Source organism: Pogonomyrmex barbatus, unplaced genomic scaffold, assembly GCF_055798465.1.
Source record: "Pogonomyrmex barbatus isolate J1 unplaced genomic scaffold, ASM5579846v1 scaffold5, whole genome shotgun sequence".
NCBI classification, from domain to species: Eukaryota; Metazoa; Arthropoda; class Insecta; order Hymenoptera; family Formicidae; genus Pogonomyrmex; species Pogonomyrmex barbatus.
Window position 1 is genome coordinate 12,076,194 of NW_028297149.1, and position 20,716 is coordinate 12,096,909.

The 20,716-nt window shown below is 30.1% G+C and overlaps 2 protein-coding genes across 5 annotated transcripts; one reads left to right on the forward strand and one right to left on the reverse strand.

Moving 5' to 3' along the window:
• Positions 1-1,098: 1,098 nt before the first annotated feature.
• On the reverse strand, positions 1,099-10,000 carry LOC105431603 (7SK snRNA methylphosphate capping enzyme). 4 transcript variants are annotated; one of them, XM_011645880.3, is made up of 5 exons: positions 9,786-10,000; positions 7,880-8,429; positions 6,700-7,476; positions 6,360-6,578; positions 1,099-6,126 (listed from the first exon to the last, which is right to left on the reverse strand). In XM_011645880.3, the coding sequence occupies exons 1-5, from the start codon at positions 9,887-9,889 to the stop codon at positions 5,617-5,619; spliced, it is 2,160 nt and encodes a 719-aa protein (XP_011644182.2). In that variant the 5' UTR covers positions 9,890-10,000; the 3' UTR covers positions 1,099-5,616. The 4 variants fall into 4 exon arrangements, with proteins under 4 accessions (XP_011644182.2, XP_011644183.2, XP_011644184.2 ...); XM_011645881.3 differs by lacking the exon at positions 9,786-10,000 and adding an exon at positions 9,294-9,436; XM_011645882.3 differs by lacking the exon at positions 9,786-10,000 and adding an exon at positions 9,180-9,322.
• A 569-nt stretch (positions 10,001-10,569) lies between these two features.
• On the forward strand, positions 10,570-12,433 carry LOC105431614 (uncharacterized). The gene is made up of 2 exons (XM_011645893.3): positions 10,570-11,044; positions 11,502-12,433. Exons 1-2 carry the CDS (start codon positions 10,793-10,795, stop codon positions 12,000-12,002), a joined length of 753 nt encoding a protein of 250 aa, XP_011644195.2. The 5' UTR covers positions 10,570-10,792; the 3' UTR covers positions 12,003-12,433.
• The last annotated feature ends 8,283 nt before the right edge of the window (positions 12,434-20,716 follow it).

The following is a 20,716-nucleotide window of genomic DNA, read 5'->3' on the forward strand; positions in this document are numbered from 1 at the left end:
TTCATCTACATTTTTGATCTCTATACACGTTCATATTGATCATGTATAGACATTTTTATTAAAACTTCCACTGTACACACACACACACACACACACACACACACACACACACACACACACACACACACACACACACACACACACACACACATACACACAAAATGATGTATTTACATGCAATTGAAGTTACTCTCTTTTATTTATTGTTTATCTCATTATAAGTGAGATAATGAAAGAGTGACAAATGTTTACTCGCGGATAAAATTTAGGACAAATTGGTATAGGATAACAGACATTTACCACTGCCAGAAAATTCCTACCTGGTATTGGAAGGAGAAAAAAAAGAAAGTTGGAATAAAGTAAAACAAGCGCATCGCAATATTTGCATTGCATATGTAGTTTGTCAATAATTTGATATTTGTTCTTTTAGCTGCGTATTATATATATATATATATATATATATATATATATATATATATATATACTATGCCCAGAATTAAAAATGTTAGACAAGACACATGAAGCTAAGAATAAGAGGAATAGACCTCTCATCAAAATAGATCCTCTCGTTTAATAGCATGGAAATCCGATTTATTTAAACGGATGTAGCCGAGTAAAAAAAACACGCACAGAAAGGTCAAGCAGTAATATTTACAATACATAAAAAAATACGTAACACGTGTAATACTGTAGTATCGTTTGTTTCAAGTCCGTGTGATTGATCGATTTTTCTATGCATTCGCGCGAATTGATCTTAATAAGCCTTTAAATGGCCACATCCCAAACCAAAGGGTGTCATTAATCCTCCCCCTCTCTCCCTCCTCTTCCTATTGTAATTTACAAGAGCGTACATATAAGAGCGTATAAAATATTCATATAAAGAGGGCTTTGTTGCAGGTCAACACGTCTCTTTGACAAGCCAGTTATCTTTGTTCACATATTTTTAGAGTAAAATGAAGAAAGGAGAGAATATGTTTCTCGTATTTACACAGTAGCTTGTAAGAAGTAGTTAGAATTGTCACTGCCAAGGCATCGAGTTGAAAAGATTTTAACAAATAGCGATCAGACTTTGTTCGCGCCATAAAAAACACACACATGCACTTTGTAAAATCCATATATTTATCCCATACTCATACATTTTAAAAATCAAAATCAAATCTATCCGAATGGAGTTAGGAGAAAACAAGCATAATGTGTAAACATATAGAAATTCATGTCTGATATTAACGATGCTTGATATAAAGTATATTGTGATCTTGGTGATCTTTACATTAGACGCGTAATTTTTCTGTGCATATTTATTATGTTGCTAGACGAGTTTGTTTGAATAGCAAAAATTTAAGAATCAATAGAAACAAAAAATTAGAAATCAATTAGAAGATCCTTCGCAAATCTGAGACCCCGAAAATTTTGGAAACCTTATATGCACGGCAAACCATTAATATTTTTATTTATTAATATTTTCCATTTTATAATTAGACGCAAAATATTAAAATATTAGCTTGCCACGGCTTGTTGGTTCATAAAACCAAAATTATTTTTTTATTAAAACATTTTTAATTCGTAATTTGTTTCTTAATCTTATATTAAATATCACGCACATGCTATATTTGTCAAACAAAAAAGTTGTTCTAGCATCCGATTCAAAAATTTTTAACTCGGAAATAGAAAGTATTAATGAAATTTACTTTTGTATATAAATCCCGATCAACTTCATCAGGGACATCAAACAACATCTGTAGTATTTTACAGTATGTTAACAAAGATAAAATTATTAACTTTATATTATTCAAAAAGATTAGATTAAAAATTAAATATAATACAAATGTTATACGAATTACATTATTATATTACAAGTTTTGCTGTAAACGATTTTACAGAATTGAATTAAGTTAAGAATTTATCCAAGTTATCCCGAAAGTACCAAGTTCCGAATATAAGGCTATGGATATGAAAAAAAAAAATAATAAATTCTTCATATTTACATAAATGTACAACATTCACAAACTAATGGTTGTTGAAACTCTTTTTCTTTGAATCTCGAAACATGTTCGATGTCTAATAAAACAAATTTTCTAGGAATAAAGAAAAACAAAAATCGATCTTGAATATTGAACATTGATCGGCGAGGTATGTCCATGTATGTGCATGTAGCGAAGAGCAAAAATGCTGATAAAGTGAAATTGAATTATACTAGCAAAATTTTGTGTCTATTCTTCGTTTTTAACAAGGCCGATTAAATGATTACTCGATGCTGGAGAAAGAGCAAAGAAACTCAGAGGGAAAGGAAGAAATGCGATGCAAGTTCGATTCGACTTCATTATACTCTTAAACTGAATATTTTTGCTCACATTTACAATACAAACTAAGCGCATTGTTCGCGCAATCATAAAACAATTAATTTGGATAAAAATTGACGCTACTTTTCTCTTTCTTTAGATCGTACAGATATTACTGATATAAAGAATTGATATCGATAATTGTAATCGAAATATTTCAAAATATTTCTCTGAAATATTAATAAAAATATGTTTGGGTCTGTTGTGGCAGGTATCAATATAAGATTAGCGCGCGCGCGCGCACGCGCACACACACACACACACACACACACGCGCACGCACGCACACTTTTTATGGATTTTACGTTGTGTATGTACGTATATGCGCGTATGTATATATATATATGAATTGTAGATAAAATTGTGCGCGCATATTTAATATTGTACTCAAAGAATAATAATAACGATAACAACAACAATAATAATATTAACAACACAAAATAATGATTAATAAAATAATCAACTGTATATGCTAATCGATAAAACAATGGATGTTTGACAGATTTATGTCCCTTTCTATCTTTCTGTAGATTAATTTTAATCTCGCTTTAATTTATTCTTTTTATCTTTTCCTAATAATCCTTGGTTCTAAAAATTACAGAAAATAAGTTTAGCTGAAATTAAAAGTAATTATTTTGAAGCGGATTAATTGTTTGATTTTTGACATAACACGCGAATATAATAGAGATCATTTCTTATTATCAATTTATATTCTCAATTTTCATGTTTTATTCTTATTTTATTCTTTTCTATTTATTATAATTAAAAAATTCGTTTGTAACGCTCCCAGTCTCTCACTTGAATTACAAGATTTTCCTCTATATACACATACAACACACACACGCGAATGTGTGCATTCTCTCTCTCTCTCTCTCTCTCTCTCTCTTAGCATTGAGGGTTTCATGTATAAATAAATAAATATAACAATTTTGAAACAATAAATTCTCTGTTCGTTTTAGTTAAATTTACACTTTCTGCATTCACAGCAAGACATATTAGATCGATCAAAAAATTTATTTTTCTTATTATTTTTATGCAAATGAAACGCAGATGTCAAAAAAAAAAACGAAGTTTTCAATCAATATGATATATATAATATTAATTTTTAAATTTAATGTACATTACTGTACACATAATGTGTACGCACGCACACGCCAGAGCACGAGCACACACACTAGCAAATTTATATGTATTGATCTAATATATTCGTTCCTTCTCCTAATAGACAAAAAAAAATGAAAAGACCGAACAAATTTTTGATCAATCTAATAGTTTTAATTTAATTTATTTATATAATTTAATACAAATATAATTATTTATAAATACATATTTATTAAAACATATTGTGTTCATTCGCTATTTCCCTACATAATTTTTATATTAATACAAGTTTTATATTAATAAATCAAAAAGAAGAAAATTTTTGATCAAATTAATATACTAAATGTATAATTCAGACTATTTAATATTTAATACAATATAGCATCATTAAAATACTTACTTTAATAATACTGGATTGCGCATCGTCCGTTCGAAAAAAGTCTTATATAATCTCTCTCTCTTTCTCTCTATTGCTCCCCGATATGCAAAAAAATTAATAGCTGTATATTTTTTTCAATGCTCCATATATAGAATAAACTACAAAGAACAATAAATTCTTTAACATCTTCACTTGCAGGTTTTTTATGTGACAATAACGATATGCCAGTGCGCAGTTTAGTATTATTAAAGTTCGCTAATGACACTTAATACAGTGTGTTATGATCCTGGCCATTTTTTTGTAAACAGTAGAGATAAATAATATTATTTTGCAGACAAAGAGAAAATGGTACAGAATGAATCAGACAAAAGATAGATAGATGAATTAATATCAATATCATCAAAATCATCATTCAAATTCGTGGAATATAGAAAAGATTTAAAGTTTAGAAACGAGAGACATAATATTATAATCTCTCTCTTTATTTGAATCGGACATTTTACTGGAGCAGATTCCATACATGAGCTTCGACCCGGATCATAACATTGTTCCAACGCCTAATGAAGAGAAAAAAAATGTTTATTTCTGAGATATATATGTATATATAAAAAGTATCTAACTAGAATCTTAAAAAACGTTTTATTATTACATATAAAATATTAGATTAAATTTGCTATTAAATTGATCAAAAAGTTTGTTTCTTTTACTATGCAATTTTATATATATATATATATATATATATATATATATATATATAAAATATAAAATGTGTGTGTGTGTGTGTGTGTGTGTATAAACTTATGGTTAATAAAACAAAACACAAAATAAAACAGAAGGAACAAACTTTTGATTCAACCTAATATTTATATTTTTGAGAGAGAAAGAGAAAGAAAATAATAAAAAAGAGTGCAAAGTACCAACAAAAAGACTTGATATCATAAGAATCGAATTAAATGTAATCTAATCTAATTTAATTCTAATATTACACAAATTTACAACCTTTTATAATCTAGTTTTAATCGATATCACTGCGCCAAAATCTCTGCAACCTCTCTTTCTTCTTATATAATTCATTTCAATTCATTAATAATAATTAATAATGATAATTAATTAATTAATTAATTCATTTTGCTAAAATCTGGTTATAAGGATCAGATACCGCAAAAACTAAAAGTATGATCCTCGCTTCTATTAGGTGTAAGGATAAAATTTTTATATTACAGGCGCGTATTATGTCTCTTCGCATCAGTTAAACTGTTTTTGATATCCATAAAAAAACAAACAAAATAGAAAAGGGAAAAGAAAAATGAAAAAAATATTTGAAAAGTTGCAACTATTAAAGGTAATGTATGCTATTTATTCAAACTGTTACTCTTTTCTTTTTATCATTTATTTTTTGATCATATACTTCTTATTGGTATTTCTTATCTTCACTAGTAATTTAATAATAAATTTAATAATAAATTTTTATCATAAAAATTAAGAAAATTTTGACTAAAACAAGAGATCAATTTACAATCAAATTTTGAAAAAAAGTTTTTTACAAAAGGAAAAAATTCATATAATTTCAAGGTTACTTAAAATTTTTCATGCTACATGTATACGCGCGCGCATGTGTGTACGTGTGTGAAAATATGGCTTTCCCTTCTATACATATATACTAATACTTGAATTTTCTTCTCTTTCTTCTCGCTTCCTCTATTTTCCTTCTCTTTTCTTCAGTTACCTGCATCTTCTTTTTTTGTTAATTTATCAATATCTTAATTTTTTTATTTTCCTCTTCTTTCTTTTTCCTTTCTTATGAATTTTCTTCTTTCTCTTCTTTTATCCGTAACGCATCCGAAGGCTGACTATCCAAAGGTTGACTATCGCTATTACGACTCGGAGTATCATAGCTTGGCGTCGCACTGGGCGCATAAACATTAGCCAACTGCTCATATTGATTCAAATCTCCACTGTGTTGACTAATCTCTGACATATTACCTCTATCGATATTTTCTTTCGGAAATAAGTCCTGCTCGTACTTTATTCTTTCCATGTCGCGTATCTCTTCCTGATCTCTTCTTGTCATTCTTTCTTGGCGATTTTGCAGGGTATCGTTTATATTATTATCATCTGGTCGTCCGATAGTACTAGAAGAGGGACCACCAGCCTTAGTGAAAAGATGTATAGGTCGCTGAAATCCTTTGGAAGGATGGGGTGGTATAGAGATAACTTCGCATTTGCAAAAGCCAACGGTAGTTAAAAGATATTGTGTAAAATTATGCGGTCGGAATTCAATACTGTGATAATTTCTATAAATCCGTTCCTGAAAGATAAAAACGAAACGTGATAGAAATCAAATATCAATTAAGAAACAATAAAAACAAATAAAAAAAACAATAAAAAAGCAACGCACATGCGACGTATACATATAATGTATGTACGCGCATGCACGCATGCACGCACGCATATATTATAATAACATATAATATCTACATATTCTTATAAAACTCTTATCTTAAAAATATCTCAATAGCCGTACAAAATGCGGCTGCTTACCGTGAGATTCTTTTTCTTGGCATAACTGGCCCAACCCTGAGGTTCCAATACGAGAACTCCACCGGGACGTAATTGCGCGTGAATGCGCTTGAAAGCTTGTTTTAATCCAGCATCACCAAAATTCAAATGAATCCATTTTGTGATAGATAAACATAAAATTGTGTCAAATTGTGTCTGTTCCGTGCATAGGAGTGAATCGTTTTCAAGAACATAATTACCCTGAAATGAAGCAACTTGATATAATTGTGATATAATTGTGATACATTGTAACAAAGATGTGTAACATCTGCTGCAACTAAATATATTACGTTACATAGAAACATACAATTATATATATTACCTGTACGAAAGTGACATTGTATGGAAATCCTTTATGTTGTTTATTTTTTGTAAATCCCGGGATATCTACAGGCCCATAATTAATTGGCATCGACATAGGAAAGAAGCTGGCATCCGAAGAATCTCTTTTATCATTATCCTCATTATTAACAGGACTTTGCACACAATTAACATAATGCTTCACATTCTTCCGGGCAATATTTATCAAAGTTCTATCAATATCGATCCCTGTAACACTCTTGGCACCAAAATCTCTAGCAACGGATAGCGTAATATGGCCAATATTACATCCAATATCTAGAATGTCTTTTCGTAGGAACAATTCCTTTCGTTGTGCAAACACTTTTAATCTGGGATCTACTTCATGATGGGGATTTCTATATCCATAATATCTATTATAATTTCCATATTGATATCTAGCATCTTTGAGCCTAAAATTGGGCACCGCGTGTTGCTTCTTTTTTTTATCTTGACTTGGTCTATGTTGAGGTCTTGGCTTCCATGCACCAGGTTGTGGAATTACTGGGCTTACTATTTTATCCTTAGCATCAATTTTTCTCAACCTTTTATCCTTTAGCTCCTCCAAACCTTTTAATCGTAATCTATTTTTATCCTTTTGTGGACTTTCTATCTTATTTTCTCTTAGATAATTTTCACTTTGTACATTTTGCTCTTCATCTAAGCTAATTTTTTCTTCAGAAAGTCTTTCCATTAAAGATTCCATCACTGTGTTATTTCCTTCAGTTTCTTCTAATTTCTTTGTTTCATTGAGATCCATCTTTGCATATATCCCAGAAATACATATATAATATATATAAATATTCTATATTGCATGCACGTGCGTGCACATGTGCGTGTTGAATGCATGCATGCATGCATGCATATATGCGTGCGTGCGTGCGTGCGTGCGTGCGTGCGCACGCGCGCTGTGTGTGTGTGTATGTGTGGTGTGTGTGTCATAGCAGTTTTACATTAACATTAAAACATTAAAAAATAGTTTAAGAATTCATAATATAAATTACAATATAAAATTGTCAATTATAAATCTTTAACTGAATTTACAAAATTACCATCTTCAACAAATATTTATAGATATAAATAAAATCGTTGTTATGTGCAAATAAATATAAATGAATATTTCATCTATCGCGACTTATAAAAAATTTCACTTATTAACTTACCATTTTTTCTGTATCTTTTCCTGATCCAGAAAGGGCTCTTTTTCTTTTCCTATTTCTCCGTTTTGAATTTTTTTTCATAGGTGAAATGAGCTGCTTTTCGTATTCCTCATTATCATTGCAATTTGTCAAATTCAAAGGATCACAAATATTTGGAGGAATAATTACCTCGATAACATCTTTCTTGTGTTTTGGAGTAGGAAGTGGACTCGATTTTGGAGTCACTGCATTCATAGCTCGATTTATTTCTTCATCTTGCATGCTATTTAGATTTAAAGGATCACAAATATTGCCTCCAAGCAAAAATTTTGTAGGAGGAATGATGATACCTTCCTTCTTTCTACGTTTATAGGGAGGAAAGAACTTTCCACTGTTGCAAAAGCTGCTCTGAGGTCGTTTCCTATTGCTGAATTTGAAGTAACGATTGTCATCATGCTTGTTGTGCTTCTTGTGCGAAAGGTTAGAGACCTTTCTAGACTTTTCATTTTCCTTCTTATTGTTCTGGCCTATTTTTGGAGGACGATCCAATTGTACAGAAGACATTTTGGTCAATCTGAAAAATTGGAAAAATTGGAGAAACAATGGGAAGTATAAACATAATGATACAAAAAGAACATATGATATATAAAGATGCTTATTCTAACAATGGGAATACAAGCGCTGATATTTATACTGCACTGATATTTATACTGATAAAGTAGAAAACAACACAGAGATGTATCCATTAATTGAGCAAAGGAAACAAAGAAAAAGATAATAACAAAGTCAAAAAAATTAATTTTTATAATACATTGATAACTTGTAAAGTATAATATAAATGTAATATGTATAACATCACATTTGACATATATGTACATTACAAAAAAAAAGATATAATCTCTGTGATCATTCTAATCTCTATCACTATTAATTAATATACCTCCATCATTAATGAAATTAAATAAATTTAAATACGTTAGAAAATTAATATAAAAAATATAAAAATAAATTTAAATTACAGAAAATATGAAAAATATAAAAAAAATTTAATAATTTCGGTTTCAAATTACAATGTAAAAAATTTACTTTTTGTAACAGGTAAAAAAATTTTTAAACTCGTGTGCCTATATGTGTGTTTGTTTCATTTTATCTTATTTTTTATACAAAAAATAAAATAAAATAAAATTAAAAAATAGTAAATTTGGCTGAAAAAAATTACTCCTAAAGAAAAAAAATAAATTTGTTTTCTGTACGCGGAAATTGCACCTTTTACACTATTCCACAATCTATCTAAAAAGTGTAGTAAAACGCGTTTCTTAATTACGCTTTCTATGATTCGCCTTAATTGCATTTTCTGCATTTTTTTTTTTTTTCGTTTGCACTAGATGTTCAAATTTTGGCCGGAAGAAAGAAGGAAAAGAGTTGAAATAAACATTACTTTCCACTTTCTTCTACACTCTGATAAAGATCTATCATCCGCATGGCGGCGCGCATACGACACGGCATGATGCGCCGCTGTTGATGATGCTGGTGATGTTGCTATCGCTCTATCTGTTTCTGCCGCTACTATCGCTATGCGTTATGTCTCGTTCCCAACTCTCCTTCGCTCCACCCAATCTTCCCCCCACCATCACTACCACTGTTACTACACTACTACTACTGCTACTATTTTACTACTACCATCACCATCACCATCACCATCACCACCGCCGCCACCGCCGCTGCTGCCGCCACCACTACCACCACCACTACCACCACCACCACCGCCACCACCGCCGCCACCACCACCACCGCCGCCGTCGCCGCCGCTGCCGCCGCCGCTGCTGCTGCTGTCGTTGCTGCCGACAGCGCATCGTGAATTCGCCATATTTGATATTATGGATATTCTTTCAACGCGTTCACCTTGCCGATTACGAATATGTATGCTCACTTTGACAGACAGGTATTTTCACCCGCCTCTTTCTTCCAGTCGCTCGTACAATTATCCTCACGGTGCTCCTCCTCGTACGTCTCGTTTACAACTGCGACATCCATGCAACTTCTACTCGTCTGCGATGGCGAATAACTGCTTGTCGAACGCGAGCGGCGACCGAAAGCTCGCGCCGCACCGCGACGCCATTTTCCATTGGACTCTACCAAATGACAGGGTCGTATTAACAAATCACAAAAGACCCTGAAAGAAGTATGTGTGTATATGCGTGTGTGTATGTGTGATGTGTGCGTGTATGTGTATGTATGTATGCATGTATTGTGCCGAAATTTAAAAAAAATATATATTTATATTTCTTTCTTTCCTACTTTTCTACCTTTAATTTTTTCAATGCGATTCGATAATTTTCTTCTTTTAGAAAAACACTTGATTTTGAGAAAAAAGATGTAATTGATAACTATATCTTGTAACATTGCAAACAATGCAAAGTTAAGAAAAAAGAAATTATGCCATTTGCAATCTTTTACATTTTATGTATAGTATTATTAATATACGATCATCATATGCTATGTTGTTAAATACATGTTACATATTTCGATCGGAAGCATAGAGAAACAAAATGTACAAGATACATTTTGCAAAAGCAAACAACACTTAAGCCTATGAATACGTGCGCAAACCTATATTACGAACATGAATATTCCTCAAAGCAACGAAAATGAAATTTGCGGCAAAATTAAGAAAAAAGTATCGAGAGCACACCATTAAATTTTGCATATTACGATAGAATTAATATGCGTTCGAGAGCTCGAGGCTAAAGACTAAAGCCATGTTCACGCTCGTGTGAACCCCGTTTAACGTAGCGATTGAGGTTTTCTCATCAGGATAATTTTTTTAAGATAACTTTCTCGAATCATACCTTTATCTTTCGTTGCATTCTCATTGCATACATCTTTTTAAAAGCGCCAAATTGGGAATTGCATCAAGATTTCGCAATTTTGCGAAAAATGAATCGTGAGGAGGATGCGCGTAAAGATGATACGAGGCAGTTAACGATGTTGTTATTTGAAGCTCGGAATTTTGGACAATGTGACATCGTCATGGAGGAAGGCCAAACGGCTCGAACAATTCCATGGATAAAGAATTGTGACGAGGATGCGCGCGATCGCAAAGATGGCACGAGACAGATGCCGATATTGTTATTCGAAGCTCATCGGGGTCTCGAACAACATGAGGAAGTAGGACGAACAACTTCACGGGTAAATCGGAATACGACAGAATTTCATCAAACTGATTTATCTTTAAGTCACTAATTTCATTAATACATTCTCCTAATCAGTATTTTTTGCAAAAAAAATATAATCGTGTTCCGTGATTACGACGGACAAATTTATCCCCGAAACTTTTGAATTTATCTAGTAACTAATAAATTTTTCGAGACAGTTTCTAATTTTCGGAGACAATTTCCAATTTCTCAAAACTGTGTTGCAATTTATTGTATCGGCTGGATTACGTGATTTAATTAAATATTTGCTGTATGTACATACGCACATATGCATATTTAATAATAACGAATAATAAATAAATCACACAATTATGGTTAATGTGAAACTAATTTAATAATTCTATGTAAATTACATTTCAATTATTAAATTGATAATTATATGTACATCAAATTAGAAATGTTTAACGTTGTAAGTCTCGTTTTATTTTTAGTACAGAGTTTCGGGCAACTTCTTGCGATCTTCATCCTCTTTCGCATCCCAGTTATTTGTAACTTCCCCGATAGCAAAAAGAACCACGCCTGTACCTCCGAATGCTCCTATTAAATTGAGGAAACCTTTTTCCAAAGCGAGATTAAAACCTAAAAAGCTTCGCTTCGTAGATAAAGAGAAGGATGAAGCGAAGGATGAAAATTGTTCGCAAAAAAGAACTAATTATTCGATAAAAATTTTCAAACAGAAAGCAGAATTTTCGGAGCAACAGAGCGAATCAAGATACAAATTTGATCGTGATAGTTTAAGTGCCGTATTGCACAATATGCGACTTGAATTAGACAAAAAGGAAAATGAAACGAATGAACGCGAATGCAATGAAAAAAGAACGAAAAATAAATGCTCCGTTGTGAAAAAATGTGTAAAGAATAACAATAGTGTTTTACGATCTTCAACATTAAACTACAGTTCAAAAGGTGAATATGTACACTTTCGTATATAAGCCGCAATATTCGATTATTACGATATATGATATATGATACGATATATGATAATCAATTAGTACAACAATAACAACAACAACAACAACAACGACAACAAGATCAATAATGATTAAAGTGTATTAACGATCATATTAACGAATTCATGAGTTTATTGAATCAGCATAATGCTACAATAATTATTAAATCAATATATGTATTAATTAGTAGTATGAGTGTGATTATTATGTTAGTATATGAATGATAGCTTGATTAAATAATAATAATAATAATAATAAATCAATCATTATGATTAATTGTCAGTAGAATGGTGATTTTAAAATGTTAAAAATAGTATAAAGTGTAAGGAAAACCTGTAAAACATATAAAATGATATGTATTTGTATATGTATTTGTGATAAGCTATGTTTATATTGTCATATTACGCTTTCTATATACATGTGTGTGTTAAACTTATTTATTCCATTTTCAAAACAAACGTGTTTTTATTATATATATATATATATATATATATATATATACATATATATAATACACATATATATATACATATATATATATATATATATATATATTGTAAAAACACGTTTGTTTTGAAAATGGAATAAATAAGTTTAACACACACACGCACGTGCTCACGCACTCACGCACGCGCGCGCGCGCCCACACACACACACACACACACACACACACACACACAAAATATGACAAACAAATTTTCTACAATTCTAAGATTATTAATGTTTTGATATTCGAATGTACTATTTCAAGCGTTGCATTTGCCATTCGAATAAACAAGAAATTAATTATAACAAAATACATATATCAATATGCAAAGTTTTTTCTTTCTTTTTTCTTTCTTAATTTGGAAAAATGCCCAATCACATTGTCATCGTGTAATGATATACTGAATAAAGAAGAGAAATTATTATAGTTACAATCGCGTACAAACGTGAGTATGTAGATTCAATGTTGTAAGAAAAATGGCAATACAGTGACTTTTATGATCCTATGGATATACCAAAAATCTGGCTATTATAGAATAAACTCGGATACGCATTATGTATTACGTGTATTATATAATATATATATATATATATATATATATATATATATGTGTGTGTGTGTAAAACCGGTAATCGGTATATGTTATCATTATTAGCAAATTATTCAAAACCTAACTTAAGTTTAATTACATATAAACCATAATATTTATTATAATAAATAAAGTATAATGCAGTATAATGCTCTCTTTTCCGATTTTTCTGTAATTTTGTAAATTTGTATATTTTCATACATAGAATATATTTTTAGAAGGAAAATTGTCACTCAAGTTCCAAACAAATATAGATTTGAACTTCAACCCATATAAAAAAAATAAAAAAGATGTAAATTTTGAATCACAAACTATTCTCGGCTATAATTTCAAATATATAAAGAAATAATTTGTTTTTAATTAATTAATTTAAGTAGAAAATGAGCATGCGTAGCCATAAATTATCATTTTCTAACTTACCGACATCAAAAACTGAAATTAAAAAGAATGGGATTTGAATAACAATTTTCCTTTTCAGAATACATTCTACGCATGAAAAAACAAAAAAATTTACAAAATTATCGGAAAAATCAAAAGAAAGAGCGTTTATTGCATATTTATCTAATAATATATTTAATAATAATAATAATTGATATACACATAATCACATCAATAGATAAAACTATCGCCATCTGCTTTATATCGGAAATACCAAGAACGGAGAAAATAGAAGAAGGTTTAATACAAAATAAATATAATGCTGGAAGCTCCGTACAGACTCGTGTAAAGTATGACTCATGATAGCTCGCAATTGTGAATGATCCTGAAACTATGGTTTTATGAATTATTCAAATTATCAATAATTCTTATGGATTTTAAAAAGCTTATATATATTTATAATATATAGATTTATTTAATAAGTTTAACTTAAATTTTGTTTTTTATTTATAACTTTTTGTATTATTATGTTACTTTATCACTATTATAATATCTATTTATTATTAGACTTTCTTAGTAAAATATCATGTAATTTTCTTTGAGGTCTTTACTCTTCAACAAGCCTAGCTAGATCGCAAAGACATCAAAGCTTATGCAAGAAATGTAAAAAGCACAATCTTGTAAAAAATGTTTTATTATAAATATATTATTTATTTATCTAAAAAAATAGAGGATTCTATTTAAGATTGTTATTATAATCTTTTTATTAATTCATAATCATTATTTGTGTTATTTCTTAACGCTTACATTATTTAATATATCCTTCTATTTTTTATAATTTTATTTATTGATGAATTATTGATTCAGTAAAACAGACCCACAAAACAAATTGTAAAAAATTATTAAAGAACGCTGTATTTTGGCACAAAATGCAAATCTGTCAATACTTAATAGATACTTAAGATTGAGAAGGTTTAATTATATTTCGCGCCTAAGAAAGACTTGCAAGAATCCGTGATGGAATAAAATGACACAGAGTTACTTCCAACACTAACCAAGTCAAGCGATTGTGTGACATAAGAAAAATTTTATCTTAAAAGTAGCATTAAGCGCAAAACAATTTTATTTAAATTTCTATAAATACATATACATTAATAAAGACACTTATTTTTTAAAAACAAATATTTTAAATTGTTGAAAATTTAAATCTTATTTATTTAATTTTATTTCTTTATTTTATTTATTTAATTTTAGCAGAACTTTAAGCTTCCATTTTATTAAAAAATATAAGATTTTGGAGAAAATTGTTTTAAATTGATTTTAGATTGAAAATAAATTACCATGCTGTAAGTATAAATCGATATAATCCAATAAGATGTCGGATGTTGATATAACAGATTATACATTGATATAAAAAAAGTGTAAAAAATTTCTTTATACTGTATTTTTTCATATCAAATTTATATGTTAGTGTATTATCTATACTTATTTTAAATTACAACTTTGTTGTAACTCTTGTTAATCTCTTGTAATCTTTCAATATTGTTCTTTCCGCAAAAAATGTCCATGCGTACGTGTGGTGTGCGCGCGCATGTGTGAAAAAGATGACCTGAAAGAGATTTCTAAAATAAGAAATCTGTTTTATCGAGTGATGTGAAATTCTCTGACCGACTAGTTCGTTTTACATAGTTACAAGAAATATGGAACAGAGGGCGAAACATGAATATAAATTATTGATTATTATCACAAATTATGATAATAGAATAATTAAAAGAAAGAAGATATGTCATATGTATGTTCAAAAATGTTAAATATAAAAAGAAAAATAAAAAAGAGTTATAAAATTATTTATAAATTTTGTTATATAGTTATAAATTTTGAATATTTTTGTACCACTAATTTTTCCTCATATATTCTTTTATACAAAATGTCGTACATATTGTTCGTGGTTACATATGTATATAAATCTTTTGTCTATTAACAATAATTATATAAAATTCTTAACAAATAAACATGAAATTATCATTATCAAAGTTATACATATACATATAAGATTTTATTATTTACGCGCGTGTGTGCGTGTGTATTACTTATTATGTTTTCTATCGATAAAAATTACATATATGTCTAAAGCAATTTTAATTAAAATATTTCAAAAACTTCTAAAAAAAAGCCTTCTTCTTTTAAAAGACAAATATTAAAAGTAGAATTTAATTATATGAAAAAAGTAAAAATGTAGTTACAATATATTTTTTATTGATGTCATGTGTGCAATGTATAAGCTTGCCGAACAACGGTGAGTCGCTGTATCCGCTGACGTCATGATGACCTGACGCGACCCCAGTGAACCCCGGCAGCGATATTAACATAGCGATTTACAATTGCTTATATACGCGTACAATCGGTTTCCGCTCATTGATTCTCTTTTCGCGCGTATCCATTTCATGCGTTTTAATAAATATTCTCTATTCAGGTATTATCGGTCTTCAAATGATTTACGCAGAGTAAAAATAAATCTATAAAACAAATATCAGTTTATTGTATATTGTACATGAAACATTACATTTTGAAAGGTTTCCGTTTCAAACATTGATTTAATTATAAAGTTTATAAAATTACAAACACAAAATTGTTACTTAACGTTTCAAAGATTTTGCGTTTAAAGTTAAAGGAATAATTTTTACATTCCCAAACACATATTTACAAATTCGAAAAAACACTAATCAATAATTTTTTCTCTTTTAAATTTAATTTTCCATGAAAACAGAAATTATGCGTATGATATAATCTAAGAGCCACGCCCATTTATAAAGGGAATGGCCAAACGATGTAAAAAGGTTCTCTCTTTGACTGCTTTGCTCTCTTTTTGTCATCGATCCTTTATCTATGGCACTCCCATGTTTGTCAACGACCTACGCCCCCATCGTCAGTTTCAAACTATATAACTACAATCAACTCTTCGAAGATCTGCTGTAATTTCCATAGAGTTCACGTGCTCATCTTGCATAAAAATAAAATATTTTATATATATATATATATATATAAAATATACCACCCCCCCATACACACACACACACACACACACACACACACACACATTACAAAACATATTATATAAAAAAAATTATAATACGATATATTAAATTAATGAAATATCAAGAAATATGCTCCTAAAAAATTTCTTACAAAAGGCCGCTATGTTTTCTTTTACTTATTAATTTGTCATTATTTTCACAATAAAAGTGTTTCTTCATTATTCTGCTTAACACCCGAAAATCGATTGTTACGCCATTGGCAACTGTGTTGATCTCGAGCAAACGCGTTTACGAAGTGTAATAAAAAAAGGGAAGCTAATTATAGTTGTGGCCTATGTTGGAGAATCGAGGACGCGAAAGAAAACACAACGACAAAATGAAAATGAAAAATATTAGTACATAGTAATGAAAAAGAAGAAAGAATAGAGTCTAATCTTTTCGAGTGTCATATCCTGGCCATGAGAAATATTTCTAAGGGAGAGAAAGGAGGAAAGGGGGAGGGGAGAGGGAGGAGGAGAAGGAGAAGGGGGAGAGAGAGAGAGAGAGAGAGAGAGAGAGAGAGTCAGAGAGAAAGAGTCATAATCTTCTTTTTTCTTACATGTCAATTAATATTTTTTTCATAATGTATTATATTTTTCATATAAAAAATTTTAAAAATTTTGTCAAATGATTAAATCACGTTATATTGTCCTTATTTTTTTTTTTTACATTTCGTATTGTTCCTACTGTTGAAATAAATTAATTTTAATGTACGACAAACAATTTCATTAAAATTATTATGTGTTAAAATTATTATTATGAATTTCTCATAAGAAATAACAAAAATTAATTACGATTAATTTACAAATTTATTAAAAACAGATTATTATAAAAATTGTAACAGATCGATTTCTTTCACGAGACAATAAATAATGAGATTCCGACCGCAAAATCTCACAATCTTATGCTCGCTTAGCAACACGATTTGAAGTCACGGGAGCATGTGATAACGAGAATGCGTGTACCCTAGCGAGCATATCTCGGGTTATCGGCTTTTTTCGGTGAGAGCAGTGAATAGCAAGTGAGCACGGAAAGTGTTATGTTAACTATGCGAAAGATCAATGCGACTGGACCGTAGGTCATCGGGCAAGAGATAGATTTGACACGATCCATCATTAAATCGAACTGACCGCGCACATCCCTGCTTTATAATAATGTATATTAATATAGATATAAACAATTGCAAAATAAAAATGTAAAATACACGCACGCACACACATTTAAAATTAATACATAAAATGCTGAAAATACCATATAGAAATAATATTCATTCACGGAAAATTGTTCTTATCGTATGTTAAATAAATACAGTTCCATAGAAACAATTTTAATTTGTGTTACACCGATCTCTCACATGACTAATATAAAACGAAAGATCCTCGAATTTAAACGTTGTTTTTAGTTAGCAAAAGAAAACTGTACGAAGGAACAATAGAAGGAAGAGGAAGAAAAGCGAAGATTAGAGGAATCTGCTTCCCAATCTAAATCTTGCTTCAAAACCTTCAAAGCCACTAGAGCTGAAGAATATGGCGGTCAATGCCATCGTCTGAATACTATTAGTCGAGACGCCTGGTATATTTTCATCGTGGCCTACTAATATACTGCACGAAGTCTCCGCTTGAATCATTTCTCTATAGATCTCGATCAAATACAAAATGTTGAAAAATACTGTTAAAGATTTCGAAAGAATTAACAATTGCTTTATTCATTTTAAACATGATATAATAACGTGATAAATAACATAATTGATGATGATGGATATTGAAAATAAGATTGGAAATAACCTGGTTTCCATTAAAGCGATTCAACTATTTAAAACTTGGTGTTTGCACAAGTCTACTTTTATTATGCACATATGTGATAATACTTCTCGTACAATTGATCGTTATTTTCTTAATGTTTCCTTCCCTCTCCTCTCCTCGGCATTACCATAAGTAATAAAGCTAATAAGCATTGATAATTTAGCATTTAAAAATGTTCTAAGATCTTTTCTTCGATAGATAGAGCTATTCTCTTATTTTCGCTTAAAGATAAGCAATTTTCAAAATTCAAAATTCACAATATATGATATCTTGCAAATAATATCTCATTAATATTAAAAATTACAAAGTACAACGATATAATAATTTTTTTATGGTGCGTGTGGTATGTGTGTGTGTGTGTGTGTGTGTGTGTGTGTGTGTGTGTGTGTGTGTGTGTATGTGTGTATTGTATTGCGTTACAAAGTATATTTCAAATTTATAACCCAAAAGTTTATCTATTGATCATAAATTGTTAAGTACTCTGATAAATTAATTAATATCACGTCATATTGTCTAAAACATTATTTCTATCATTATCGTGCATTCGAGTTCTTGATAGTTTATCGATGTTATTTCAAGCGAACGTGGTCTCTGAACATGGTCCCTGGTCTGACGATAGGTGAAGTATTACGGAATCACGTAGGCTTCCATATATTCATGAATACAGTCGCACGCATAGGAAAAGTGCATTTGCATGTGAACAGTATGGGTCTCTTCGGGTCGGCAAATATCTGACTTTGACCAACGTATAATTAATTTCGAACTTACGATGTCTTTTTTCACAATGTAATTTTTTAAAAAGGAAAAAAAGTCAATTGTCCATTATAAGGACGCATTCTTTAACAAGAAAATTATGATAAATGATATTTTCGGTAAAAATATTATAATAAAATACATGATAAAATATTTTCGGTAATTCGACACGAACAAATATTTTCGGCAAACATGTATTTTCAAGCTTGATATCAAGCTTGATACTTTTCGCACAAAAGATTAAATATAACTTGAAAAAATTTAAAAACAAATTTATCTCTTCTTCCTTTACTTGTTTTAAAACGTAAAATATAAGACAATTTGAGCTTTATGCGATATAATCCTCATTCTGCGTATTGAATTTATTTTGTCGTACTGTTATCAACGATGCCTTTCGCCCTATTTCGTAAGAAGAACGAATGACGACGGTATTCGCTTTGATAAAATTTTTTGAATTTACACTCCAGGGTAACATTACGAGGTCATCGCGGTCAGGATAAATAGATAAGATTATTGACGTTGAACGGTTATAAGTGCATCGGTTACGTAAAACGAGACGACGAAAACGAGATGGATTATAGGACGAGAAAATGACACTAGGTTAATATGAGACTAGGGATCATTAAAGGATTTAACACAAAGAAAACATCTGTTATTCAATCTGGTTTATTTATTTGTTCTTTCGCTCTTTTACTTTACATTCCTTCATCTTTTTTTCTATTTTATTTTCACAATTCTCTTATTTTCTTTAATTCTTTTATTTAATTTCAGCTTATTTTACATTCATTATTTATATCATATTTGATTTGACTATATGCGTGTCATTTCCTATTCCTTTTTACCTGCTTTACATCACTTTACAAGTTTACTCCGTAATAAAATAAGTACATTTCTCAAAACGAAAAATAATGAATAAATAATAAATTGAAAATATCACAACTTTTACTATCCACTTTGCTCTCACGTTGCTCTGGTGTTTATCGAACAATCGTTAATTCGTGTTTGCTGATCACCGATCACCGATGACCGGCTACGACATCGCACGCTATCGAGAGGCAAATTGAAAATTCCAATCTATAACTTATGTAATGTTCGCCTTCTTCAATTTCGTTATCCAGACGGAAAAATAGTCGAAAAGTAGTCAGAAAGATTTGAGAAGATTGCAACTTGAAATGTGCTTTGGTAAAGATCGAAGCCCCATGATAAAGGTCCTACAATGCTAGATAGTCTTGAGTATGCGTTCGGAGTATGTTTGCTTAATTATTGGAACGCACGTACGGCGATCCTATAAGAAAGCATGTTTAACCTGCTGATGAAGGGGCGTGGTGGCGTTTGGACGTCAAGTGTATATATATATATATATATATATGTAAAACACGTTTGGATGTACAACTAAAGTTGCCGTATTAGAAATTAAAAATACACTTTTTACACACGGATAGATGACTCTTTAACCAAGGTTGGTCACATTTTAAACTTTTATATCTAAAAAGCTACTCTATTAAAAAAAAAATGGCACACCTTTCATTATTTCATTTTTCACAAATATTTTTCACTTTTATGCTGTAATCTTATTATCCTAAAATTTCGAGACAATACACACGTGCGTAAGT

Bases quoted from the DNA above. Each gene is read 5' to 3' on its own strand.
- LOC105431603 (XM_011645880.3), bottom strand. From the start codon at position 9,889: ATGGATGTCGCAGTTGTAAACGAGACGTACGAGGAGGAGCACCGTGAG. The intron at 6,579-6,699 runs GTAATATATATA...GCTTCATTTCAG, and splicing joins ACAATGTCACTTTCGTACAG to GGTAATTATGTTCTTGAAAA. The intron at 6,127-6,359 runs GTAAGCAGCCGC...TTTATCTTTCAG, and splicing joins CCAAGAAAAAGAATCTCACG to GAACGGATTTATAGAAATTA.
- LOC105431614 (XM_011645893.3), top strand. From the start codon at position 10,793: ATGAATCGTGAGGAGGATGCGCGTAAAGATGATACGAGGCAGTTAACG. The intron at 11,045-11,501 runs GTAAATCGGAAT...TTTTATTTTTAG, and splicing joins TAGGACGAACAACTTCACGG to TACAGAGTTTCGGGCAACTT.